Consider the following 26,259-nt stretch of genomic DNA (forward strand, 5'->3'; position numbering starts at 1 on the left):
TCCGACTTCATGAGACTATGAATTAATGAATAATATTGCAGATTCATTTAAAATGCCTGGAAAGGATCTGAATGGTAGGAAATTGTCTCGTTAAGCTTTTCATCTGTCAAACACTCTACTCGTGTCGATTTTTAGCTTTTAGTTGCTAGCTGAAAGGCTTTTAGAGAAAACAAGACATCGGGGGAACTGTGGCGGGCATTTTTCACTGGTTTTTTACATTTTATAGTTTGTAAATCTGACATTTAGAGCATGAAAACAAAATTATGTTGAACGGAAAAATAAGAAAGGATACAAAAAGAGTCACACTCATGTAGAAATTTGCAAACACACAAAACAGGCACTCACTTGCACGTGTAAGACAGCATTCACAGATAATGGACTGCGTCTCACCGTATCACTGTGTGTATGTGTGTGTGTGTGTGTTTTGCTTTTTTGGGGGGGGGGATTCTGGCTTCAGAGCTCACTATGTGAAAGTTCAATGCCACATATCTTTTCAAACAGAAGCAGGAGAAATGCCAAAAGCCTCTCTGGAGATTTCCACTGACAGAGCAAAAACTCTAAGGGAAGAACAGCATGTTCTTACTGCGACCCGTCATCATGGAGACAGAGGGTCAGACAAGCTGACATCCCAGTTTCATTGACCTCCATCGTACAGTGATGCAGCTGTGAGTAGGCATGTGCACGCTGCGCATGTGTGCTTCAAATTATTTGGCCAGGCAATGCCTTCTCCTCTGCTGAATTTCTACTTGGAAAATCTCAAATGTACAACATAAAGAAACTGTGAGGGGAAAAAGCACATTTAGTTTCTCTACAACCCTCATGGGAAGATTAGTTCAGGAGTTTAGGAGACTATGTGGTGTAAAGGGGGTGGGTTTAAAGAGGTCTGGAAAGGAAACGGAGGAGAAAATGGGAGTTAACGTGGAAGGAAGACCAGGAGTTAATGCATCATATCCTGTTGGAAAACTATGAAGGGAATGAAAGAGGAAGGAAAACAAAAAAGAAAAACAGAGCTAAAGGCATGACCGCTGGGGTGTGGGTGGGTAGGTGGGGACAGTGGGGCTCAGAGAGTGCCATCTAGTGGGCGAGGAGCGTACTACAAAGTCAGAAGAAGCAAAATGTGTGAAGGCAATACTTCATGATGCCATTCAAAAAGCAGCAGGGCAAAGAGAAGCAGTGAAAAAAAAACATTTAAAGGAGAAGGGGAGCGGCCTGATGGAGGCGATTCCCCTCTCGTTTAAGAGCCGACAACATGGTCTCGAGAATAAGGGAAGATCATGGAACGCCGGGTTTAAACCTCAAAGCAGCGGATCACAAACGCTGCAATCGAAATAATATGATAAATCTGCCACATCTTTGACGAGGTGATTGTGCCTAACTGAGTTAATAAAAATCATGCTTGTTGGAAAGGTTTGGTTCCACCATCATCCCAAGTTTCTAGAGTCCAGGAGAGAGGTACCTGTGGCGCGGGCTGCTCTCAGGGTGTCCTGGGTGGGCCTGACTACTTTTGCCTCGGGGCTGAACCAGATAATGAGCAGGGAGGGGTAAAAGAAAGAAAACAATGTTTCAGTCAAAGGCAAATAAAGACAAAGCCTCAGATGAGAATAAAAACAACATAAAGAGAGCCATAACATTGCTAGAGAAATCATCATCAATAACCAAAGAGCAGCAGCATAATCAATGACGGTGATTGACTTTTAGAACCAAGAAATCTGGCTTCTCAAAACTAAATCCAGAAAGGTCAAGCCCAAAAAAAACCTCACACGATTAAATGTTTTAGCTGTCATTTACAATAAAAGTTAATATTCAGGTATTTACACATAAATTAAAAATTACAGAAACGAAAAGCCAGGTTTTCTTGTGAGTTTTTTTGCAGATCATTATGATGTGGGGCAGCAAAAACATCTCAAAAAAAGGGAGGTGGGAGGGGTCAACTACATTTTCTTCCACAAACATGTTAGCAGAGCAAAAGAAACAAGTGGAAGGTAATGTGAGCTCAGCCCTCTCCCTTCTGGACATTATGAAGAGAGACATTACCAATCGTTTGCGGGTCTGGCTGGTCACATCTGAACCAGGTGCTGTAGATCTGCTAACAGGCAATGGCGAGCAATCCTGAAAACACCAAAACAACAACATTCGCTCTGATGTTCAGATCTACAACAAACTAATGCCACTAAAGAACTAATGAGCACTCAGTATCATAGAATAGAATTCAACTTTATTGTCATTCCAAATGTCACAAGTACAAGGCATATTTGCAATAATATATATCTGACCTGCTCTGCATCCATGGCCCCCAGTCTCCTCTCCAGCCCCTCCAGATCTGAGTTGACCTCCCTCTGGAGCAGCCTTAGCCTGTTCCAGATCACGTGAACCTTCTCCTGGGCCTCCAGACACTCGTTGCCCTGAGCCTGGGTCCGCTCTGAAGTCTGGGCCAGACTCTGAGGTTTAATGTTGACCAGCAGCTGAGCTGACAGCTCCTGAAGGGACGACACCTTCTGCTGCGAGTCCAGCAGCTCGCACTTGATTTGCTGCAGAACAATAAAGCGGACAGAGGAGTCACCCACACATTAGGAAGAAATTAAGACCTATTGTGCATCCTCAACTTGTTATTTAAAAAAAAAATCAGACAACTTCTAGTTTTCTGTCTCCTCTGACTGTGTTATATAAAAAATTTGGGGGCATCTGCACGAAAGGTGCTACAAGTCTGAACAAATCGACCAAGACACGGAGTCACGTGTGCCCACTTTGTGAAGTAACACTGATCAGTGTAAAAAGGTAAAACAGTCGTATGAAACTCACACCAGGTTAGTCTACTACACACAGAGGCGGTTTTAAGAGAGACATACCATAAGTGTTTTATGATGAGCTCGTAACGTTTCGCGATTTGCTTTTTGGGGGATGGGAACCACCTCGTTCCTCCTGCGGTCAATGTTCTCCAACCATAGCAGCAGACCGTGACTCATCTCATGGAACTCCTGACAAATATAAACAGTTGTTTTTGTTAAGGCTGTCTCTCATGCCCAGTTTCGCAAAAGGAGGAAATAAAAGACTTTTCAATAACAAGATAATTGGTATTTATATATTTTTTAATATATTTAATATATGTGTGTTATATATTCACTGTACACACAGTGAATATATGTGGGGGGGGGGGAGTCTTGAATTTGTTGGATAGGTCATTGAAGAAGCGATAGGCTTCCAGGTGAAAAGAGATTGGCAGAACAGGCAGCGGGTCAGAATTGAACCCAGGCTCCTGCAGTTGGCTCTAAGACACGTGGCTCCCTGCTCAACCGCTGTAGCACCGGATATTTTTACTGCTGTAAATTTGTAGAGCTTAAAAGTGGGCTGCCAAAGTTAGTGTGTGCTTTTAATACCTGGCACTGCATCAGTGCCCTCTGCAGCTCCTCCCTCCAGTCCTCCAGTGAGGCGCCGAGCCGGTCCCAGCGCGAATTCATCTCCTTCAGCCTGTCCCTCAGCTCCCACGCCTCCTCAGAGTCGGGCTCTGATTGGAGGAAGTCAGCACTGCTCAGGTTGATGGACAGGACCTCTGCCTTGTGAGCATCCATCCCCTTCTGCAGCTCCTGTATGGAAGAGAGGTGATTAATTATAGAGTGCTGGAGCAATGAGCCAGGCATCAGAGAGAGGAAGCTGAGAAAGATGTATTTATAGCACAGTGACATGCTGCTTTCTAGTAATCGAAAACTAGTGGAAATACCTAAATGTGAGTGTTTGGGGAAGGAGGAAAATGTCAGCATACTGCACTGGAAGTTTGACAGGTGACTAAATAACCGCAGATTTGTTGGACTTTCTGCAACGCTGCACTCTGCATGCACCCACCTTGAGCTTCTTGATTCTCTGCTGGATGGTGTGTATGTCAGTGCTGAGATCGAGGCCTCGCAGTTGGCTGAGTTCAGCCTCCGAGTGACCGAGCCAAGCCCTCAAGGTCTGCAGATCTGAGATCAGCTGCTGCCACTGCTGCAGGTTCTGTTTGTGTTTGTGCTTCTCACTTAGAGACTGAGCCTCGATCAGCTCCCAGCGCTCAATCACACCTGGAGGGAAAACAAATGATGGAACCACAGCCCACACAGTATCTGCAGTGTGTATGTGTGTGTTTGTGTTTACTGACCGGCGCTCTGTGTGTCTGTGTTGGTAGGGTTGGTGAGTCCCGGCATCTCATCCTCATCTTCGGTCAGCTCTCCTTCTGCTCTCTTCACTGCGTCTATGCTGCTGCGACACTCTCCCATCAGACGCATCTGTGAGGAGAACATGAGCCACATGGCATTTACTGCATTTACATCACGCTTTAAAAACCTTTGTTTAAGAATAAGAAGAGAATTAGGGATAAAAATCCTGCATGTAGCAAGATGCAATCCATTTTAAAGTAACACTGATCATGATTAACTATTACATCACTACTGGACTTTAGTTGGGTTTTTTAGGGCATTTAATCTATCATTAAGATCCAAATGTATGATCTAAACCTTCATATGACAATGTTATAGTTTTTACCATTCATTGTTTGTGTCAGTCTAGTGGTTAAACTATTTCCCTAATGTGCAGAAGATCCCTGCTTTGAGAGCAGAAGGGAACACAAATTCCTGGGAGGCTTTGTGTCAGTGCAAAAGTCTGCACACCCATCTGCTGCTGTGACCCCCTTTAAACAAGGGAGCAGCTGAAAGAAGCTACTACTGCTGCTATTCATCATTTATGTTGCTTTAAGACATCAAACAAACACGAGGAAGACTCACGTAGCCCATGTAAGTGGAGTCCACATCGGGGCTGACCCGGTTGGCAGTGGCTTCTCTCTGCTGGAGGTGATACCGCCCTGCGTCCAAAGCCTGGTCCAGCTGCCTGAGACTGGCCTCCAGCTGGCCTGGCTCACCTGCACAAAAAGCACAAGCAGATCTACATAAACAGAGAAGTAAAAGTTTCAATAACACAAATCTTTATTAGCATGCTTGTGGTGTTGAATGGGGCTGAAATGGCATGCATTAGTCTGAAACGCAACATACCGGCAAGCCATCGCAAACAAGAGCTCAGTTTTATGATATTAGATGTGACACAAATGTGGACGCACACTACTAAAAATGCGGTGGTTATTCAGTGAGTGAAAACTCATGCCTGCATGCAACTATACAAAGATTTATCTAGATGGTTGGACATCCAGCCTGTTTAAAAAACAAAAACAAACGTGATTTAGTTGACGGCATGCGCTTCTAACTCGTGCTGTTTCCTACCAGAGGATGATTTCAGTGTTTTCTCTGTCAGTTTTATATAGGCCTCTGGGCTCTCTGGGATAACTACATCTGGGAAGAGACATACAACAGACACTACTTACAATGCACACACGACTCTGAGGGATCTCTGAGGGATCTCTGTCTTCGATTGAATTAAGTCTTTAACTATTTAACAATGAATTTGTAGTGATTCCAATGACAAGTGTTTACGTGTGAGCTCATTTTGTGCTTTTCTTATTTATAAAAAATATTATAGGTTGTGTTCTTGCCTGCAGACAAATGTCACATGTTAAGCTGCTCTGCTGTAAAAAAAAAAAAAACATGGTACTTTCTAGATATTTATTTATTTTTATTACACTGAATTTAATTGACATAATTGAATCTTTATTAATTTTTCACATCCACCCCTCTGCTGACAGGGCAAATGTGTGATGTCATCCATGCTGTTACTGCAAAACTTTAAACTATTTATTCTATTAAAGTCCTATCCTATCCTATTATATGTATATGTGTATATATGTACTTAAGCAAGTCCATCAAAACTGTTTATTTCTGGGAAATGTTAAATCAAGCTAATCATCCATCAGACCAACCTGATAGTGCTGTGGCAGCCGTCCTCATATACTCATCCTCGTCCTCTTGCCCTTGGCTTCTTTCCCCATTGCCTCGTCCTGAGGGGCTCTCCAGGCCTCTGCTCAGATCGTAGTCGTGGTCCCACTCTAACGGGATGGAGTCCACGCTGGCCGGGGTGTCTCTGCCTGAGCGGTCGGCCCGGACGAGAGCCACAGTGCCCGAGGCTGGACGCGCTGATGTCCGGGGCAAAGAGGAGTCGCTCCACTGCATTTCAGAGAGGTCTCCTCCATCCTCCATGTCCAGCTCTCTGTCTGAACCGTCGAGCTCATCGTCTGCAAGCTGAGTGAGACAGGCGAGACGAGAGATATAGTTAATGTTGCAATTTCAAACTAAAACATGACAGAGTGCAGTTTCTAAGGACTAGGTAGGTGAGCATGTGTATTGAAATGTTGACATCCTAATAATCATGCTCAGTGTCTTTGTCCAGCATGTTTACACCATGTCAGGAGTGTGAAGATGTGTTTATTTTAACATCTTCAGCTCCTGGAAATAAGCAGAAGTGCAACTTGTAAATACAAGAAAACTAAAAACAAAGGAAGTTGCCACTGCAATGAGAGTTCATGCTTCATTTCTGACATTTCAATAGGACATGTTTTTCACATTAATCAGAATTTGCTTCACAAAAACACATCTGCTTGCACTTTCATTCAGACTGTTTGCCACGTACCCTTTGACTCAAATCTGCCCTGAAAGCTTTCTGCATGTGGGGTAGAAAATTCTTAACCTGCTCCTAAATATTGTCGTTAGATGATATTCAGAAATTCGGCAGGCTAGCTTTCTTATTTTTACTTACAGGGAGTCGTGTGAGTTTCTTGTAGTATCTGTCCACTCGTCCGAAGACCTCCTGACAGTATCTTTGCAGCTCCTCCAGCTCCTCCTCGATGACAGCTGCATCCAGAGGTTCACTCTTCTCAATCAGAGCATCACCCTGCCTGAACACCAGCTCGATCTTCCCCGTGTTCAGGTAGATCTCCTGCTGAAACGCCTGTTGAGAAACACGTTTTGTTTTTTTTTTAATTTACCCAAAATTAACTAGACCTGTCAAAAGCAGTTCTCAAGTATTGTGATTTCATCAAACAAGAGAGAAAAGACAATAGTATGCTGCCATGCACTCAAAAAATCGTCTTACCCTGAGCTGTTTGATTTTGGCCTGTACGTCACACTCGGAGAAGTGCTCTATGTTGGTGAGCTGTAGGTCCATCTCAGTCAGCCACACCAGGATGCTGTCACGTGCAGTCTCAAACTCCTCCCTCTGGCTGATGAAGTGCTGTGACAGACCAACAGCCATGCTTTATGATTTCAGATTTTGGATATTTGTTTTCAATAAAGCCAGTGCCCAGAGAAAGAAAAGAAATAAGCTCAATGGCAAGGGTGATTTCAAAAATCTCACTGTCCTCAAAGAAAGCTACCTTTAGCCTGCGTATGACTGCAGCCACCCTCTTCTGCAGGTTGTCCCATCGCCTGTTCCCATCGTGGACCATTTCCCTGAGACGGCAGGAGGAGTCTGTGCGGTTTTCCCGGGCCAGACGACGATACTGCTTGTTGATGAGCTCTAGCTGGGTCAGGAACTCCTGCACCTGACGCTGGAAAGCCTGCAACACACATAAGTCCAGAGGAAAACGGATATATATTACACTACACAAATACACAAAGATTACAGATGGTTATAATGGTTATATATGGTTTAAGTTCAGATGATATATCGAAAATAACAACTCTGAAAAGTGAAAGTCGCTGCAGTCGGCTAAAGACTTGATTCAAAAATAAACTTTGAATCAAAATCCTTAAAAAATGTGAAATTATGTCTAATTAGGCTCTTACATGTCAAATCTAATTAAAATCCTAAAATTTTACAATTCTACTACAATAAATTCTCTGTTCAGCCACAAGTAGGACAGTTGGCGAAGGCTCAGGCGAGTCAGCTAGCAGGAATGTGCACGTGCACAGTGACAGACAGCAGCAGCTGAGCAGACCAGAGCAAACGAGTTTCTGCAATGTGACACTCTTCTTACTTCTGTCTCGATCTTCTCACATCTATCACTGTATTTTAACTGTATAAACACATGCAACTTGTGCAGCCGAGGCTGACCTTTACTCTTTGTTGTGTGAATAAATGTTAAATATGCAAACCTCAAACTTCTTGAGCTCCTCTTTAGCGACGGTATAGAGAACTCCAGAGGAATTAGGCAGGGCTGCTGTTTTTTCTGAGGTCTTGAGCCAATCCTCAAACCTGCTGTAATCATCCAGGAACTTCTGCCACAACCTCCAAGTTTCTTCAATCCTGCAGAGAAACAAGTTACAGTATGAGGGAGGTTGAACGAGCTCACTAAATGTTCTGAAATCAATATTTGTCACTGTATTACTTGTATCAGAGGTGATAGCAAATTGTCATGATTCTGAAGCTGATTGAGGATTTGTTTGAATTTCAACACCAGTGCAGAATCTTGTTGCAAATTAGGCAGAAGATGCACTGACTTGAGCCTCCTCTCCATGGACATGGCGCAGATGTTCCTCCAGCGTCGGTCCAGCCCTCTGGTGGCCTGCTGGATGGAGTCGCACTCAGTCTCAGTCGAGCAAGCATCGCAGTCGTGCAGCAGGACTTCGCACAGGTTCAGCACCGACGCCACGCCTGTGCTGTGTTTCTCTATGTCCCTTTGCAGCTCCTGGAGAACATTCAGAATAATTACTTGATTTTCAGGACCCATCTCATAAAGTTTTCTGAGAGAAAGCAAGCTCCTCTGGCACCATAAATTCATTCAGATAAGAATCAGCCCTCCAGGCAAACTACAGTAAATCCATGTGTAAGATAAGTACGTCTCTGGAAGAGGAACAAGGTTAGTGGGGTCCCAGAATCCAGACCAGATTTAGAGAAGCGTCTTGGCAGGAGGAAGTCTATTGACACCTACAGAGTACTGAACGTAAACAAACAGCTAGAGTCATGCTTTGATTTCCTCATGTGCTTCTGTGTCATTTTCCACCAACTTGCTTTGAGTCATACGGTCCTGCTATAATTAAGTCTTTGCAGAAAAAGACACACATTATACATATCTGCTTCTATGTGTTTGCAAAGGTGCTTATACATCTGAGCATTGCACTGTAGGTTTGGATGACCAATGCCTACCACATGCTGGCCAAGTTCTGTAAATTCAAACAAAGGATGAGCACTTGTTTTCTTTATTCTGTTTTTTTTATTACCTAAAAGGCCCGTGAACACATCAGTAAATTAGCCTAGTAAAATTTACGCGTGTGTGTCTGGTTCCCACCTGCTGTTGGTTGAGCTTCCTCTGAATCTCCTGGTCATCACAGGTGGTGTAGACGATGGGCTTGGACAGCTCGGTCTCAATGTGAGCGAGCCATGACCGAAGGCTGCTCATGTTTTTATCCAACTGCTGTACCGCCACCAGGGTTTCCCTCAGCTTCTTCACCCTGGAACAAAGTCAGAGAAGAAGTCAGTGTCAGTACTGGTACGACTGTAAACTGTAAATAAGGGAAATCTAACGGTTTGCTCAGGTGGGTGACAGCATATAATATAAATAATTAAAAAAAACTGAATATAAAGGAATATGGTGGTAAATTACACAAGCAGGCTTTAAAGAAGGAACTAACCAACCTTAGCATAATAGACTAAATCGAGTGTTATTTCACATGTGAGCAGATTCGAAGCCCATATGACAGCTGGGGACCATTTTGGATCTGTAAGTTCCAGACATTTTCAAACACTGACCCCTGCAATCTAGTGCTGTATATTAGGTGGCATCCAACTACAAGTTTTGTTCAGCAAGTGCAACATTCAGCACCTCGCCCTGCAAAGCAATGCAACCCTGTCTGTATGTCACCACACGGACGCAGTAAGAACGAGCGGCCGCTCTTTGTTGCATAAACATACCGAGGCCCATAATGTTCTAAAAATAGATGCATTTAGCAAGTCTCCTCCACCTCATATAAAGTCCATCATTACACGACTGGCTGCACTGGGGTATGCAACCTGCAGCTGGATTTTGCTTTGCATGGGGTGCTGCATGATATCAGTTGCACACCACATCTCCACTTCCTAAACCTACCGTCACACTTGAAATACTATAGGATAAAACAGCTTGACTTTTTACATCACAGGGAAATAAAGTGAAGAGCTTTACAAGTAACCCTCATCAATGACAGACTGCAAATAATTCAAATAGGTAAACATTTGTTTAACTTGCTTTTTGTATGTGTTTGCACAGCTTCACTGCTTCCATTCGGCCCAGATAAGATGTGAGCCAACAAATGATGCTGCTCTCACATGAACACCAACACACAACTGTCTTTTTGTTTTTAGCCTCCTCCTGAAAAATACCAAGTAGCTAAGACTTAAAAAATATTATTAGCACAAATTAAACCAGATGTGCACTCATGAAGCTAAAATACTTGGGGCAACAAAAACCTCTATATTAGGCACTAATGACCTAATTAAAATATTATTTATATGCACTTCTACAAACGGTAGCAGGAGTATGTCAAAAATGCAACATAATGCATATGATTTACAAGAGAAAACAACATTTTTGAAAAAAATATAAATATAAAATATAAATTGCAATATAAATTCTTAAGGTCATCCTGCCTGCTGACATCGCAGTCGCAATCCAGCAAATCCTCCTCGCTCGTGCATCCTTCCATATTATCCGTACCCAAATCCAAAACCATGGGGGTGCGGGATTCCTAAAGACAATCTTAACCTTAGGAAGTGTCAGTCCAAACGCTCTGTTTCGTCTCTGAGCAGCACATGGGACTTTCTCTCAACTCTGTGTGTACAGAGTGGGAGGGCCAGCAGGTAGTGGCAGGGTGGCACAACTGTGACTTATCAACTGTTGCTCTCCAAGGTTAAAAAAAGAGAAGCTCCAACAGATATGTGTGTGTGTGCTCAAGTGCGAGTGGAGTGACAAGTGCTGCTGTTTCTAAAAAGAGACTTATAGTCAGAGGCATGTGCTGCAGAGCTGGACTGTGCTGGAATATCAGACACACAGAGGGAGTGTGAACAGCAGTAAGGACTGTAAACTTTGCGCTTGTACACGCAACTCGATGGACAATAGGACAATAGTAATAAAACATGGCTTCCACTGAAAAGACAAAATCCAAAGACTATGAAAATGTTAACTTACAACACATTCTGCTCAGTCTGTGAGAGGAACAAGGTCACTCTTCGTGTTTTGTTTTAGCAAAGGAAGGATATAAGAAACAAAGAGTCTGCAGCTGTCTGTGTGAGGTTAGAAAGAGTTCTCCTTTTCCTCCCTCCCCCAGTACAGTCCCAGAGGGGAACTGCCGGAAGACAGCAGACCGGGGCAGCTAGAGGCAAAGTTTGGGCCAGGTCACTTTCAATTCACTAATCCTACGTTGCTTACAGTTCTAGTTTCAGCGTGCATTTTTTAGTACCTTTCATATCAGCACTGAAACATAGTGGAGGAGTGATGAGGAATGTGACCTCTCTCTCAGCTTCACTAAATGAATGCCCCACTGATGCTGGTAAGGAAATTCCTCAGCAGCACTGTGGGAAAATTAATTCCCCACAGGCTCCAGTTCAACTAGTACCTCCTTGTTCCCACTAGGGGCCAGATTTACCACAGCATTAAACTGGGTTTTGGCATAAAAACTGTACTTTTGGTATTTACACAAAAAACACATGACAAGCTTGAGTGAAAGCAATGGGAACTGATCCTGTTGCATGTATTTTTAGGACTTCCTTTCTTTAGGGGCAAAATATAGGAAGGAGAACATATAAATCATGCAAACTGATTTACTAACATTTGTAACACTTTTGCAATTTACTAATTGCACTGATATTTAAAAAAAAAAGCATGTCTTTTTTTGCAATTGATATTGAAATGACAACAGCACAACTTCTATAAATCACCAATAAAACTAACCACACCTATGGGTGCTATTTAGGGACTGCACTCACATGCTAGTTTGCCCCATTTAGTAAATCCGGCCTGCTTCTTATCAGCATTAAAAAACATTTAATTCAACATAATGTCCTGGTATTGTCCTGACACTGAAAACTGTTCAAACTTTAAGACAGCTTGGGAAACCTTTACTATTTAACTTTGTGATTTGGACATGGACCCTTCCTTTCAAGTCTCGTACACCCACCTGGCTGCAATGAGATCCAGCAGGTGTTGCCAGCGCTCGCTGACTTTGTTGAGTTTGTGCTGGATTTCCGTCGCCTTGCTGTCTTGGCTGGCCCTGGCCAGACGCTCCCCCATAACCTGCAGCTGCTGCTTGTTCTCCTGAGCGACACTGATCTCCTCCTGGTAGTCCTGGTGTGCAAACATACATGAGGTTAACACAGTGAGGACTACAGCGGTTCAGTGCTGTAGTTTAGCTGTATTTTAGTAAGTCAAGACTGGCCATTTTCAGACTTCAAAACAAGCCAGACTCAACTCTTTCATTTGTCTGTACTCGATACTTCTGTATCAAAGCATACTCTTTAGTAGTTTCTTTACAAGTGCATTAGACTGTTTTGAAATTACCTTGCGCAGCTTTTCAATCATCTCATCGATACTGATGTCCCCATTCTGAGAGACTTTGCTCTCCATCTGTGTGAGCCACTCACACAGTTCCTTATTCTTCTCATTGAACACAGCCCACTCATTCAACTTCTCGCTCACCTGCTGCCTGCGCAGGGAAAGCTGAGGGGACACGGGTGGAGACAGGGACAAGAGAAGGGGTGAGAGTGAGAATATGTGACAAAAGCAGTATCAAAAGTGAGCATATCAAGAGAAAGAATATAACTGGTGGAAGATGAATTAAATAGAAATTAATAGGATTTTAAAAACAGAAACCAGACTGGAGCAAAGTCCTTAAAAAAAAAGACACAAAAAAATGGCAGACACAACAATGTGTGTGTTTGCGTGGATGTACCTGGTGGCAGACCTCCTCCCACTGGCGCTGTAGCAGCTGGAGGCGTTCTTGTAGAACTGTGATGTCATCAGCACTCACCACGCCCTCCAAAGAGTCTCTCAGCAGGAATAAGGAAGTAAGGTCATCGGTCCAGCCCTCCACGCTGCTCTCCAGCTCCTGCATCCATGACAACGAGAAATTAAGTAGGAAAAAAGAAGCAAGGCAAGCAGTCCCCACGTTCAAATGCAAAGACAGGAGAGAGCATGTCGAGAGGGTTGATTAAAGCAGGAAACACCACAGAGCATGCCTGCTGAAGCTGAGCTGCAGCACCTGCATCCCCCGAAACACTAAGAAAATGCAAAACAGCAAAGTGACAATGAATGTTAGAGGAAGGCGCGGTGCCAAATGCTATGATTCGACATTGGTTTACTGTAAATCCCTAAAATAACAGCAGCGCATTATATTCAATGCAAAAAACAGCTACATTCAAGGCTAATAGCAGATAAGGTAACAGAGGCATCCAACCTTGCATCTCCTCCTCCGTCATTGTGACGGTTTTGCTGTGCTGTAATCATTTGCAGACCCAGAGCATGTCTCCATTACGCAACTCACACACACACAAAAAGGAAGCACGCACACACACACACACACACACACACACAGGGATGCTCTCTCTCTGTCTCATGCGCACGCACCCTCTCTCTCTCTCTCTCCCGTTCTCTTTCCCCACCCCCTTTCTCCTCAGCTGATTCTATGTGCAGCTACTCACACGGTCCTCCTCCTCCTCCACCTCCTCCCCCGAGGAGCAGCCGAGGACGTGTGATGCATGAAACATGACTGCATACACTATTGGGTGGAGATGAAGTAAAAGAAAAAAGAAAAAAAAAGAAAGATAGGGCCTGGGTCAAATTAAAAAAGTATTTAAATTGATAAAGGGTCACTTAAAAAAAACAACAAAACAAAACAAAAAAAAGTTTCGTAAATGACATGTCAAAGGAAAATAAAGCTACCCTGACTACCGCACACAAGGTCACGCAATCAGACAGCAGACTGATAGAAAAGGGCGTTTTTTCTGTTTCTTTTTTCTTTTTTTTGTTCCTGCTCCGTCTGTTTGTCCGTTTATCCCCGCAGATAGATTAAAGAGGTAACGAGAGGACATGCCCGAGTTTGTTGATGTGTGAATGTTTAGACAGAGAGAGAGAGGGGGGATGTGACTGATGAGAAACAGCCAGTAGGATGGAGAGTGGAGAGGATCTACATATCAACACTTTCAGTAAAGCATTAAGCTAAAACAGAAAAATGAAGAATATTTAAAAGAGTGTGTATGTGTGTGCGAGAAAGAGAGAAAGTATCATATTCTCCTCACCTTGCATCTGATTTGCTCTGAGTGCAGCTCCTCATGGTGGTCAGGCAGAGGCACAGACAGCTTTCTCTTGAAGGCCCTCAGCTTCTCCAAAGACACATCTATGCCCTTCTCACATCGCTCCCAGTTCTATGCAAGCACACGCACAGTAAGAATTAGAGCAGAAAACACCCCCCCCCCGACACACACATAACACACACACACCAACTGCAGACCTTCCCATTTGCAGGGAAGTTGCTGTGTGTTCTTCTTGCAGCCATAGCAATGGCATCGCAAGCAGTAAAATGCAGAATACACAATTACAGACTAACAAGGACACACATCACAAGGCTGAAGTCAGACCCCATCACTTACAAATGGCCAACTTAGCTCTGAAGCTCTCAAGTAGCAGCTCGAGAAAGAGTGATACAGCATAAACAGCTCTCTAACAAAAAACAGGGAGGTTCTGCTCCAGAGGACGTGGATTACAGCTATTTTTAGAGACTAAACAGCAGTCCAGTTTAGGATAAAACATTACAGTATTTGGTAAGCAGTGGAGAAAGGCAGCATACCTGAAGCAAGAGTCACAGTAAGAGAAGAGCCAAAACAAGACTAGAAATGCTACAGCAGCTGATTAAGAGCAAACCAGGGAAGACAACACAGATCACAGGGGAAAGAGTGTATGACGAAGACCTTCAATGAAAGAGCCAAAACCCCGGATGTGTCTTTAAACTGCGTCACTTAGTCCCGTTTTAAACAGGGCACTATCACAGCTTCTAAAATCCACCTCGCTGGGTTCAAATCATTACAGCTCACTGCAGTGTCTGCAGTCTGTGTGCGTGCCTGTATGTGTGTGTCTGTGTTTGCCCTGGGCTGGCACTTTTTTTTTTTTAAATCTTGGTGCCATTTTGTGGTGCTTGAGCCTGAGTGTGTGAGCAGAGAGGCTCAGCTATTTATATAAGGACAGAAGAGTGCTCCATCTCTGCACTTCGCTTCTTTTCAGGCCTTAAGGTGCAACGCTGCATAATTAATGTGACAACCTGGCTCCACTGTCCTATATGTACAACTGGGCATGCTCAATAAAGGCTCAGACGGGCCAATGCCCTTCAGCACCCTTCACAGCACCTTTCTACACTGCAGTATGTGGGAAACATGGCTTAGCCTACGTACAAGAAAGACTTGACGTTGTAAAAAACTAACTGCTGTAAAATCACTGTAACAATAACACTCAGGAAAACATGAACCAGATGGTGCTAGCAATCACGAGAGCAGGAAAAGAAAAGTATACTTTATGAAGATTAGTTATTCTCGAAGCTGGCGTCTGACCTTCAGTAAGCCCTGCAGCTGCCTCCTCTGCTGGTCCAGGCGATGGTGGGCATGCCTCCACCTCTCCTGAATCTCCATCAGCTCAGTCTGCAGTGTGGACTCCGCCTTGGCGTCCGCTGACAGCAGCAGACTCCTGCCGGCCTCTACGGTGAGGATGTAGCCTCCTTGCTGCCGCTGAAGCACTCGCTCCCTCAGCTGAAGGAGCAGACATGAGGCAGAGAGTTTTGTTATCAGATCAGGATTTTGATGTTTTTAGGTTAATTTAGTGCTCAATTAAGTTTTGCAGTTTGAAGAGTGAAAGGCTCAGGCTATAAAGTTTGTTTTTACAGTCTTTTTTTTTTTTTTACAGATTTCAAAAGAAAATTTTAAAATATCAGTACAAAGTTAGTATAAAAAGCAAAAGAGAAGATTTAAGTAATGAGGCTGTAAATGTCTTGCTGAAGCTTACCTGTATCTGATCTAGCAGGTTTCTGGCCTGCTGCAGAGCCACTGGTTCTCCTGGCTGATGCACATCTGGATCACGGGTCACTTCCTGTAGCCATCGGAGCAGCTTCTCTGCCATCTCCCGGTAGTTCTGCCACTGCCGAACCAGACTATCGATGATGCCTCGCCGCTGTTGTGCCCGCCTCACCACACCTTGCCACTGATTGCTCAGCAAAGCCAATTTTACACTGAAGTCGTAACTGTTAGCATGGCAAGAGAAAGAAAAGCGTGTTAGCGTCCCTCTGGCCTTAATTTCCCTGAAACTCCTAAAGAGATTTAGCAATTGTCTGCGTGCTTTTACCTCTTATCAACTTGTCCTTGGTCCAACAAACGATGCCCGTCACTTATGATGGAGTAAAGAATCTGCTGTCTGCTGAACATTTCTGCCTGGAACAACTGCACATGCACACATATGAATCAATAAAACACTGCACGCAATCAAAGAAAACACTAAACAGCATAGCAGCAATCCTTTAATGTAACACAAATAAGCTGATATATACAGACAACCACTGACCTCATGGTCTCTCTGTTGCTCCAGCAGACTCTGGTAGTTGCCTGAGATCTCAGCACCTAGCTTCTTCTCAGTCTGAGTCAGGAAATCCATCCAGGCCTCACACTTCTCAAGGAAACTCTGCTGCTGGAGCAACACCGACTGCAGTTTACTGGAGACGAATAGAGCCCTCATTAGAGACATTTACATCACCACAAAGAAGATCACTATAGCACTGTGTAGTCACAACTCTGCATGTTTCTACTATTAAATTCATCAAACATTTACAGTTTTCTATTGATTTTTTATGATATGGCAGGTTGTAATCTAGCATAAGTGAAGGACACATCTCTATCAGTGTCAGTGTAGCATCGTTTCCTTTTTATCAGCTTCTTTATTAAAAGTGTATGACTTTTGGGACCTTTTGTTCCATGAATCAACATTATTATGGATTTCAGATGTTTTCCAGGTCAGCCACTTATTTAATAATGACTAAGTGACTAGTTAAAGACTTAAATAAACACTTAATAAATGACTAACTGTGAAGTCAGACAGTATAAACATCTCAAGTTCAACAGTCTGAATAAAAAGACTTCGCCCATGTTTGTTACGTCCCCTTCAAACATGCACTCCTTTCGATAATATGACTTTGTTTGAACTGGTTGGCGTCATGTCTAAATGCTCGCTCTGGTCACTTTTGAGAGCAAACTCATCAGGTTGGTTCTACATTTACAGATCACTTTAAACAGCATGCACGTGTCACATGTCTCAGAATGCCCAGAATGCAATAACATGAGAAAAAACACTCTAGCACACTTGTATCCGTCTGCCATGCTGTAAGAATGAAGTTCTGACCCCTTGTATTTTATGCCCAGTGGCAAATATTTTGTATGTATCAGAGTTCATATCAAAGAAGCATGAACCTAAAAAGACAAATGCCAAAATGCTTTCAGTAAGACACTGATGAGCTCAGCCATGTTAGGGGTTTCCCACTGAAGTTGTACTGTATAAAAAAGGATCCCCCACAGCAGGTAGTTTGATTTGGCAGAGGTTTAAATTGGAGTCCCTTCCTGAGGCAACCAAAGGGGGATTTTTGGTACCTGAACCTCTCGGTGAGGTGAGCAGAGTGAGTGGCCCAGGCTCTGTTGAGACTTTGAAGCCGTTTAATGTCTCTGTCACTGACTGGTATTCTGTACACCATCTCATTAACACGTTCCAAGTCTGGAGATAGACTGCTCAGCTTCAACAGGTGACCCTGGAAAAGTATTATGTAAGTTAGAGGACACGTGACACATAAAAATATAATGTTAAATAACACATTCAAAACAAATCTTCTAATGTGGACCATTCTTAATACCTTGAGTTTTTCTATACGCGTCTGGACCACATTAAGGTCGGGTGAACCCACTGGGTCCGAATCCTTCAACACTTCCTCAGCCTCCTCAGCCATGCAGATCAGCTTGTCTAGCTGCTCTCTGAAAACCCCACACGTCACAGATCCACACTAGAGACAGACAGGTGATACCGTGTAAATACAAACTCAATGGATTACCAATCGCATACCTTTCTTTAAGGTGTCTTTTTTCTTCTAGTTCCCACAACCCTACCTGCAATACATCCTGTTGCCTGTGCAGGGCGTGCTCTAGTGCTGCTAGGCGATGAGTGAGCGACAAATGGTCGGACTGAAGGGATGCCGCAGAGGAGGAGTCGACTTGGCTCCTCAGTTGTTCTCCCAGTGCTTGCAGCTGCTGGAGGGACTGCTGCACTGCGTCTTGGTCACAAAGGCAATCCTGCAATAATTCAGGAATAATTTTCAGGAAGAGAGAGAAAGAAGCTAGGAATCACTGAATGCCTGCGCACACACATCAGGCATACAAGAATTTATAACCAAAACTGGTAATGTGTTGGGTTTTTATTTGTGGTATTTGTAAGGATTGGAATTTTTGGAAACTAAAGTATCATTTGCCACTGACTACAACAAGTATGAGTGAGCAATAAAAGTGAAGAAACTCTTAAACAGAGTGTAAGCAGCTCTGAATTCTTAACTTTGTCTGGCAGTGGTTTGCATCAGTGATCCGCAGTAAAAAATAAAAACAGTCGGCTTACAGTATTAAGACTGTGTGTCTCTAGACATGCCCCAGTACGGTCCTACAAACCCAGCATGACACCGGGGGAGACCCCTGTAGTGTAAATCAGGGGCCTGTCTTTCCCTTTGCAGTCTCCTTTGAAAAGGCTTTTGTTAGTTGTGTCATGAATCTACATTCAAGCGGACAAAAGGACAGGGTGGTATTCTGCAGTGCTGATAGAAGCTTTGTGAGCCGTCACAGTGAGCTGACAAGCAGTTTAGGAGCTTATTCCCAAATTCCTCAGAAAGGAGATTGAGGGATAGCAGGAGGAATCCTCTGATATATTCTAAGCCACAGAATATGTGGATGCAGTATTAACCTAATGCTAAGCTCAGGCATTGGACGATAACTACAGAAGAGAATGTTTAACATGTCGTGCTCCAGTGTCTCATCTCTGCTTACATTGCAGTCCTTAATCCAGGCACTGCTTTCGTCTTCAGTTATCTCCCTGTCAGTGGCGCTCCTCAGAAGTCGATCAGCACGTTCTTCCTGTTTGTGGACTGCAGTCACGCACTGGCTGTACAGTGACCTGTAGCGCTGCCACAGTCCGAGCAAGGACTTACTGGTCCTTAGCTGCTCTGAGATCTGCTCTAGCAGAAGATTCCACCTGAGGGAGAAAATTTTAAAAAGTGTTATATTCTGAAATCAACTGAGGGTATAGTTGATATTTAAGACTGAAGTCACTCAGAGATGAGTTGTTTGTTACCTGATGTTGACGTCCCGGAGAGCTTTGTTGAGCGTTTCCGCCACCGACGGGTGGCACTCCGTTAGCAGCTGGTGAGTTATGGAGCCAAACTTCCTCAAACTACTTTCCTGTTTATCCATCTCCTCCTGAAGGCTCTAAATGGCACAGGTACCCACAATGAATAAAAACTAGCCACAAATAACAGCGTGCGGTTTATTTTCTGCACTTCTCACCTCTAGACTCTCCACCTGCTGCTGCACGGCCTCCAGAGACCCATTAAGGAGACGTAGCCTGGACACAGAATAACGCCCCTCCATCAGGTAGCCATTTATCTCCTCTGAAGCTCGCCGGTACAACGTCCACTGCTCCAGCACCGACCGCAGGCTCACTTTCATCTGACTTATCTGATAGGAAAAGTGGGAGACGAAATACGTAAGTGTGGGAAAATTCAGAAACCATCTAAAAGTGACATCAGAGATGTGAGAAGCTCACCATGTGGTCCAAATGAGCCCAGGACTGGTTTAGTCCTTTAAGAGTTTCCTTTACAACACAGCAAGCTGCTCCTTTCTTATCCTGGATGAGAGCATTTCCTCGTTCCTCCGCTTTCTCTAGATCCTTCTCTTTTTCCTTCACTAATTCTTCCAACTCCTGTGAAAACAACTTTATTTATTTTAAGCTCATTATTTAAAGAACAAAAACAAAACCAAACAAACAGATTTTTGCGTGAGTGTGGTCCTACCTGACAGTCTTTGAGTGCACTCTGCACCGATGCTACATCCTCTATCCTCTGTCTCTTCTTCAATTTCTCCTCCTGTACTGTGAGCCAGGTTTTCAGTGCTTGAACTCCATTTTCATGCTCCAACCAACCTTCCACAAGTCCTTCTAAAAGCTGAATCTAAAATACAGAACATTGTGGAATGGTTAAGTGACTCGAAAATGGTGAAGAGCAGCTTTTAAGTACACGTTGAGGGCTACCTTTTCCGCAATGAGCCCCTGCAGTATCTGCCATCTTCTGTTCATAGCTCCTAGCTTCTCAGCAAAGTCCGTTTTGTCACTGCGCTTTCCCTCCACATCCTGACTGCTGATCTGCAGCACTGACTGGTTTACAAAGTCCACAGTCAGCTGCTTACACGTCAGATCTATACGAAAGCCCTGTGAAATTAAGAAGACGCATCATGAGACAGATGATGGGGAGCAAAAATATCAATCCAAGGACCGGTGGCATGAAAACCTTTGTACCTTATACTTCTGCAAGTAGTCCTGTACCACCGCTGAGCCCACAGCTGCCATGATCTTGTCCTGATCTTCCTCTATGATGTTCTCCATGAGCGAGATCCAGCTCATCAGCTCTGTGATGGCATGCCGTGATGCTAACTTCTCCATCTGCAGCTGAGGAAAAGAGAAAGAAGAAAAGAAGTTAGAGATGTCCAAAAAGTTATGATAAATATTGACTTTGTAACAGCTGCTTTTCTCAAACCTGGTGGAGCTTCTCTTGTACTACAGGGATACGAGTCAGCAGCTCAGCCCACTGAGTGTCGACTTGGCCCAGCGCTGTCCTCAGGCCAGCCGTGTCCACCCTTTTTAGTCTCAGAAGCTGGTTACCTGTGCTCAGCACTGACGAGCGCAAAGACGACTTAGCGTCCACCTCTTTGGAAAACTCCTACAAGAAAGAGAAAAACAGGAGTTGGATTTCACACATTTGTTAACTTTACGTCATTAATAGGTGTGTGACACATTTTTGCTGCTGATGTAGACATAAGCATTATTAATTATTCTTTTTACAGCAGCACAAGGGATGGGAAGAAAAAGTAAAATAGAGATACATCAGAAAAATAAAAATAAGACAAATAGTGTACACCCCCCCCCCCCCCCCCCCCAAACACTATAGTATGTAAAAATGGTCACTATTTACAGTAAAATGCACAGATTTTTTTTATATGTACATAAATTACAGTGGGAGTAATAATGTATATGCATGTATTTTTAAACAGGGTGTTGGTATTAAACAGTTTGACTGCTGTCAGGATGGAGGACCTGAGTTAATGTTGACAGCCCTAATAAAACCACAACTAACCAGGAAGGCACAGAGGTGGTCTCTGACAGTCTCCAGCTCCTGAGGAACGGTCACCGACTGGGTCGTCCAGAACTCCAGTCTGTCCAGGGCCGACTGCAGCCAGTGGCTCAGCTCTGCTGACTCACTCTGGTACCTGAGATTTACAAACACACAGACTTAGAGGATACTTTCAACATCATTCAGGCTCTAAGTGTCACAAACAGGGTTGCTGAGAGACCAAGAGCGAGGACTGTAACCACAGACCCTTACCTGGTCCAGTGTTTGAGTGTCGAATCAAGGCGGTGCAGCTCCTTGTTGACCTTAGTGGTGGAGGAGAGCCAGTGCTCTCCCAGCTGTGTCAGCTGGTTCTCCAAGTCTGAGCAACCAACAGACAGAAAAAGCTTCTTGCCCTCCTCTAGTACCTGATAGAGTTGGGGCTGGTGCTCAGTCAGGCTGGCTTTAAGTCGCTTTAAGAAAGAGGATGGAACAGATAAATAATCAGTTTATTTAAAAAAGCATATCTGACTACAGCTTTCTGTAAAGTGTGCAAAGACATTCACCTGGTAGAGGCTGATCCTTTCGGTTAGCCTCTCTTCCGTTTCCTCTACCAGACCCACAGTGGGGATGCTACACTCCACCGCCTCCAGCTGTCTGCACAGAGCCTGATAGTCCTCCACGAGTCTGCTCCATGACTGTGAGAGCGAAAGGAAAGTGTATGCTATTTATTTTCATTTTCTAAACCACAAACCACTGCTCTTTGGGATTAAACTGAATAAGACTGCAGTTACTTTTAACCAATAGCTCATTATTATTCCTACCTCCAGAATCCCCTCCAGCTCCACTCCTCTTCTATGGGCCTGTTTGAGCACACTGTGGGCTAAAGCCATGGTCTCTTCCAGGGTTTGACTTTCCCTCTGAGACACCAAACCAGACACTTTACTGAAAAATGTCTGGGTGAGTATCATATGGCATTCCAGACCCTGGAAAAACTCCTGTATTAAAAAGAAAAAAACAACATTTTAAATCCGATTGTACAGTAGAAAAGATAACTAAAACCAATTAAAAAGTTACAAAATCAAAGCCCCCTCCTTACTTTGTGTTTGTCTAGTAACATCTGAACCTCTATGACTGAAGCCACTGTCATCTTTTGGTCAGCAGCCATCTTGTCCTGAGCGGTGTCCACCAGGTCATTAAGGTCGTGCAGTGCAGCTTCATACTGAGCCTTCAGAGACAAACCATGGTTCAAACTACTCCGTCTGGAGCCCACCATGAGCACCAACTCCTCGTATGCATCCTAAAAAGACAAATTAATATGTGACACAGTCCCTGTTACAGTGCTGGAGCATTATGATCACAGTGTAACAGAATGAAAGTATTACTTGTAGTTTGAGTAGCTCCTGATTGGATGATGAGTCTGATTGGAGTCCCTCTGCTTTCGTCTTCAGCTCAGTAACTTTCTGCTCAAATTCCTTCAGGCTGTCTTCCACTTCTGATAATGTCTGTAGAAAATGCAACATATTTACTATAAAATCTGTTTGTAAAAACTCCCTTTAGCATATTAAATCTGCATCTTAAATATGCATCTAATTCTTGTGTATTTGCTGCTGGTGCGCATACATACCTCTATCTGTTTGGATGCAGGTCTGTCTGCAGTTCCGGCCATCTTATGTAGCAACTGGTGTTTGCTTTCAGTCAGGGCTGTGAACAGCAACCGCAGTTCATTCTGGCAAAAATAACACAAACAAAGTCGGGGAATAAGAACAATGATGTTGTAACATCAACAAGATGCTTCACAACCCAAGTTTCCAGTAAAACTATTCAGCTTTAACACCTGGAAAGCTGAATGTTCCTGCAGCCTGTCCCTCATGGCGTCACAGTGCTGTTCCAATGCAGAGTCCAGCAGGCCCATCCTCTCCTGCAGGCCCTCTAGCGTGTCTTCCATCAGAGCTCGCTCTTCACCTCCACACAGCCTGTCCAATCCACCACCCAGCAGATCTCTGCAATTTTTCACTTCTCTGGTCATCTCCTTCAGCTGTTTATTCAAACCCTATACAGGGGAGCCAAACTCAGTTAGTATTATTTTATATTAAAACCTTGAACTCAAGTAAGACAAAAGCTTTTTGTTAATGCTCGAGAACAGCTAGTACTTTTCCTCCTGCTGCGATTTATATGTCAGACTATTTAACATCTTTATTGCTGTTTGTCTTCTCCTACCTCCAAATGTGTGAGCTGTGTCTCTGTGTCCTCAGAGAGCAGCACAGGACCAGCGAGCAGCTGATTCTCAGCAGCATCTAACCAGGACGAGGCAGCTGATACTGCAGCATACAGGTCCTGCTGGATTGTTGCCCCCCCTAAAGATGCTGCAAGCTTACTCTCACTGCCCGCTGCCTGTGAGGGGCAAAAAGATTATGCACTTGATATTTTGAAAGGCATGACTAAAAATAGTTTTGTATTACTGGTTAAAAACATTTTTTATTTTGAGAAACACAAAAGAGAGATTAACATGAGAAAATGTTTGCTTCACCTCCTCTGTGATTCTTTCTAAAGTCTGGCTGCAGGCCTCAAACGAAGCTCTAGGAGAGCAAGAGTCCTGGCTGGTAGCCTCACCTCTGAACACCACGCTGGGACTGGACAGACGGGACCGGTGGAGGACCTGCACACAAAGAACGAAATATGAGAAAGCTCAAGGTCACACTGGCAGCATGCATAACAATACAAGTGTGAAATTTCATCAGTGGAAGAAACAGTATGAACACAAACTTCTAGCTTCTAGTAAGCACATTTATTTAAAGATTTTTAAAACCATTTAATGCATAAAATAAAAATGCACAGTTTCTGGCATGTATACCGGGCTAAGCTGGTCTTGCTCCAGGGAGTTCAAGGAGAGCTGCAGCTTTGTGTTCTGATCATTATTTAGGTTTTCCCATCTCTGTCTCAACTGCTCCAGAGGAGACAAGGTCTCATTCTCCAGCAGCACTCCACCAAGCACAGACACCTCACTGCAGGAAGGAGAGGACGTCATTAGAGAGCAAGGCAACGCAAAAGCTGTGTCGTGGTCAAAATCCCGACTGGAAAAAACAAAATACTCACAATTTTTAAATGTTTTAAGGACGTAAATTATTTTTCAAGATCTTTGATAAAATACCTGTCCCCATTGGGTGTGGTTTGTTGGCCGAGTAACTCCTCTCCAACGCTGGCTACAGACTTGAGCAGTTTCCTCTGTTCAGCGACGTGCTCCTGAAGCTCCTACAAAATATATTACACTTGTGTTCGATTTTATCTATATGAAATATGCACTTTCTTTTTGCAGTGGATTCTAATAAAAGGGGAGTAATAATTACAAATTGCATATGAGACAGTCAGCTTAGGTCTTTCAAATATATATTAGAGTATAAAAGAGCTTCCTCTTACCTTCTGTCGACGCAGGTTGTCGTGTTGCTGCTGCGTGCGTGTTGACCGGGCCTGAGAGAGCCAGTCCTGAACGTTAGGACTCTGGGACAGAGACGAATCTGGCTCACTGTCCTCCTGCTCTTGCAGTGAACCCTGGGACAAAGATGGACATTAGGTATAAGATGTAATTTTGGAATAAGAGTATTTAACAGCTGCCAATTTTTAAGCCAATTTTTAGTAAGCAGAAATAAATATGCCCAACAGCCTAACACATATCTATGATATTTATCATTAAATTATTTTGAGAATGGTAAAGATGAACTAATATTTATTCATCAGAGATTGCTGCAAGCATGTACCTAGAAAGCTTCACTAGCCTTCTGATTTATTATACAGTGATTAAATATCTGAGGATTAATGTGAACAACCAAAAGGGCATGTTAAAGGAGACCAGGAGCGAAAATGCAAAGTGAAACTTTCATGTTGTGTCCTCAGAAACGCACCTGATCGAATACATTTAGTGTTTACATCTGATGAGTCAGCATCCTTTTGTCTAAGCGCCATTGTGAGACACACAGCTGTTGCTGTTTCACAGTGGAAAACAGTGGACTTTTATGAAAGCGCATGAATTAGCCTTTAGTACTTTTTGCACAATGCTAGCATTGACGTCGCAGGCCAATTCAACATAATGCAGCAGAGCAAAAGAAAAGACAAAGAAGCATGGAGGAAGGAAAGCTGGGAAGTGAAAATACACTGGGGTGTGGAGGGTTGATGCAGCCATGAATGTTGAGACAGTAAAGAAATAACATATGACTGCTGATCTCACCTGTATGTCAACTTGTTTGTCCTGCAGCATCTGCTGCAGCTCTAGCAGGCTGTCTTTGAGGGAGCGCAGTTTCAGGGTGAGCTGCTCCGCCTCGCCTTTGGTTTCAGCCCGGCCCTCCAACAACAAGCTCTCGCTATGGACGGATAGCTCTGATAGGTACGACACCTTCTGTTCGATCTCATACAGCATATTCTATTAAAAAAACAGGATTACAGTTGATCAAGCATTAGCATTTCTCATAGGTTTAAGCTGCTCTCCTCAGCTCCCAGATTAGTTTCTTAATAGAAACAGTTTTAAAGAGTCTTCCCTTTTAGACTAAAAGTCCAGAGAGAGCTTGAAAAGGCCAACAATTGTAATGAAGTGAAGAGAGGCGGTAGTTTGTATTCTCTAAGCTTGTATTCTCTTCTTTCACACAGGGAAAGAAGGGCCCTCAGTAGAGATGGGAGGTGATCATGTGCAGAGAATTTTCCACAACAATACAGTGCGCCTCTTATCCCTTAGTTTGTAGCGTCACTCTGTCATTCAGGAGGCAGGCAAAGAAACTGGTTTATCTCCACTTCTGCAAAAACCTCCATAGTGCATTTTAATTAAAATTCTCAAACACCTGTTACAAAGTTTTGCAGGTTTTTTTCTTTTGATGAACAGACCGAGTAAACAACATAATAGAAACTGCTATGATGACGCAATTAAAGCTCAAAGTTTAAAGTTAGGAAAGCATTCGATTGAGAACAGACTGAAGACATATTATATGTGAGTAGTTTTTAAGCTGCTTACATTGTGGTGTGCAGG

The 26,259-nt window shown here is 43.6% G+C and overlaps 1 protein-coding gene across 1 annotated transcript in view; it reads right to left on the reverse strand.

The window, feature by feature from the left end:
- syne1a (spectrin repeat containing, nuclear envelope 1a) overlaps nt 1-26,259 on the reverse strand; it is a 130,622-nt gene that overhangs the window by 1,604 nt on the left and 102,759 nt on the right. The window contains exons 98-146 of the mRNA XM_085431938.1: nt 25,471-25,662; nt 24,666-24,797; nt 24,400-24,500; nt 24,103-24,253; nt 23,779-23,907; nt 23,469-23,642; nt 23,086-23,301; nt 22,876-22,977; nt 22,634-22,753; nt 22,348-22,548; nt 22,073-22,246; nt 21,815-21,946; nt 21,525-21,721; nt 21,276-21,408; nt 20,679-20,861; nt 20,441-20,590; nt 20,177-20,353; nt 19,941-20,096; nt 19,694-19,849; nt 19,435-19,605; nt 19,223-19,356; nt 18,919-19,123; nt 17,998-18,180; nt 17,748-17,894; nt 17,491-17,645; nt 16,415-16,562; nt 16,199-16,293; nt 15,863-16,097; nt 15,415-15,609; nt 14,113-14,238; nt 12,768-12,923; nt 12,377-12,535; nt 11,997-12,163; nt 9,134-9,296; nt 8,346-8,533; nt 8,001-8,151; nt 7,280-7,462; nt 7,000-7,137; nt 6,664-6,855; nt 5,831-6,149; nt 5,238-5,306; nt 4,749-4,882; nt 4,127-4,253; nt 3,838-4,049; nt 3,375-3,581; nt 2,847-2,975; nt 2,274-2,528; nt 2,035-2,109; nt 1,457-1,515 (exon numbers count right to left, since the gene is read on the reverse strand). Of these exons, the coding sequence (XP_085288064.1) occupies nt 1,457-1,515; nt 2,035-2,109; nt 2,274-2,528; nt 2,847-2,975; nt 3,375-3,581; nt 3,838-4,049; nt 4,127-4,253; nt 4,749-4,882; nt 5,238-5,306; nt 5,831-6,149; nt 6,664-6,855; nt 7,000-7,137; nt 7,280-7,462; nt 8,001-8,151; nt 8,346-8,533; nt 9,134-9,296; nt 11,997-12,163; nt 12,377-12,535; nt 12,768-12,923; nt 14,113-14,238; nt 15,415-15,609; nt 15,863-16,097; nt 16,199-16,293; nt 16,415-16,562; nt 17,491-17,645; nt 17,748-17,894; nt 17,998-18,180; nt 18,919-19,123; nt 19,223-19,356; nt 19,435-19,605; nt 19,694-19,849; nt 19,941-20,096; nt 20,177-20,353; nt 20,441-20,590; nt 20,679-20,861; nt 21,276-21,408; nt 21,525-21,721; nt 21,815-21,946; nt 22,073-22,246; nt 22,348-22,548; nt 22,634-22,753; nt 22,876-22,977; nt 23,086-23,301; nt 23,469-23,642; nt 23,779-23,907; nt 24,103-24,253; nt 24,400-24,500; nt 24,666-24,797; nt 25,471-25,662 (7,853 nt within the window). The remainder of the gene's footprint in view (nt 1-1,456; nt 1,516-2,034; nt 2,110-2,273; nt 2,529-2,846; nt 2,976-3,374; nt 3,582-3,837; nt 4,050-4,126; nt 4,254-4,748; nt 4,883-5,237; nt 5,307-5,830; nt 6,150-6,663; nt 6,856-6,999; nt 7,138-7,279; nt 7,463-8,000; nt 8,152-8,345; nt 8,534-9,133; nt 9,297-11,996; nt 12,164-12,376; nt 12,536-12,767; nt 12,924-14,112; nt 14,239-15,414; nt 15,610-15,862; nt 16,098-16,198; nt 16,294-16,414; nt 16,563-17,490; nt 17,646-17,747; nt 17,895-17,997; nt 18,181-18,918; nt 19,124-19,222; nt 19,357-19,434; nt 19,606-19,693; nt 19,850-19,940; nt 20,097-20,176; nt 20,354-20,440; nt 20,591-20,678; nt 20,862-21,275; nt 21,409-21,524; nt 21,722-21,814; nt 21,947-22,072; nt 22,247-22,347; nt 22,549-22,633; nt 22,754-22,875; nt 22,978-23,085; nt 23,302-23,468; nt 23,643-23,778; nt 23,908-24,102; nt 24,254-24,399; nt 24,501-24,665; nt 24,798-25,470; nt 25,663-26,259) is intronic.

This window comes from Copadichromis virginalis, linkage group LG15 (genome assembly GCF_057382275.1).
Source record: "Copadichromis virginalis isolate Kocher_CV1m ecotype Utaka linkage group LG15, C_Virginalis_male_GT1.1, whole genome shotgun sequence".
Taxonomy (NCBI): Eukaryota; Metazoa; Chordata; class Actinopteri; order Cichliformes; family Cichlidae; genus Copadichromis; species Copadichromis virginalis.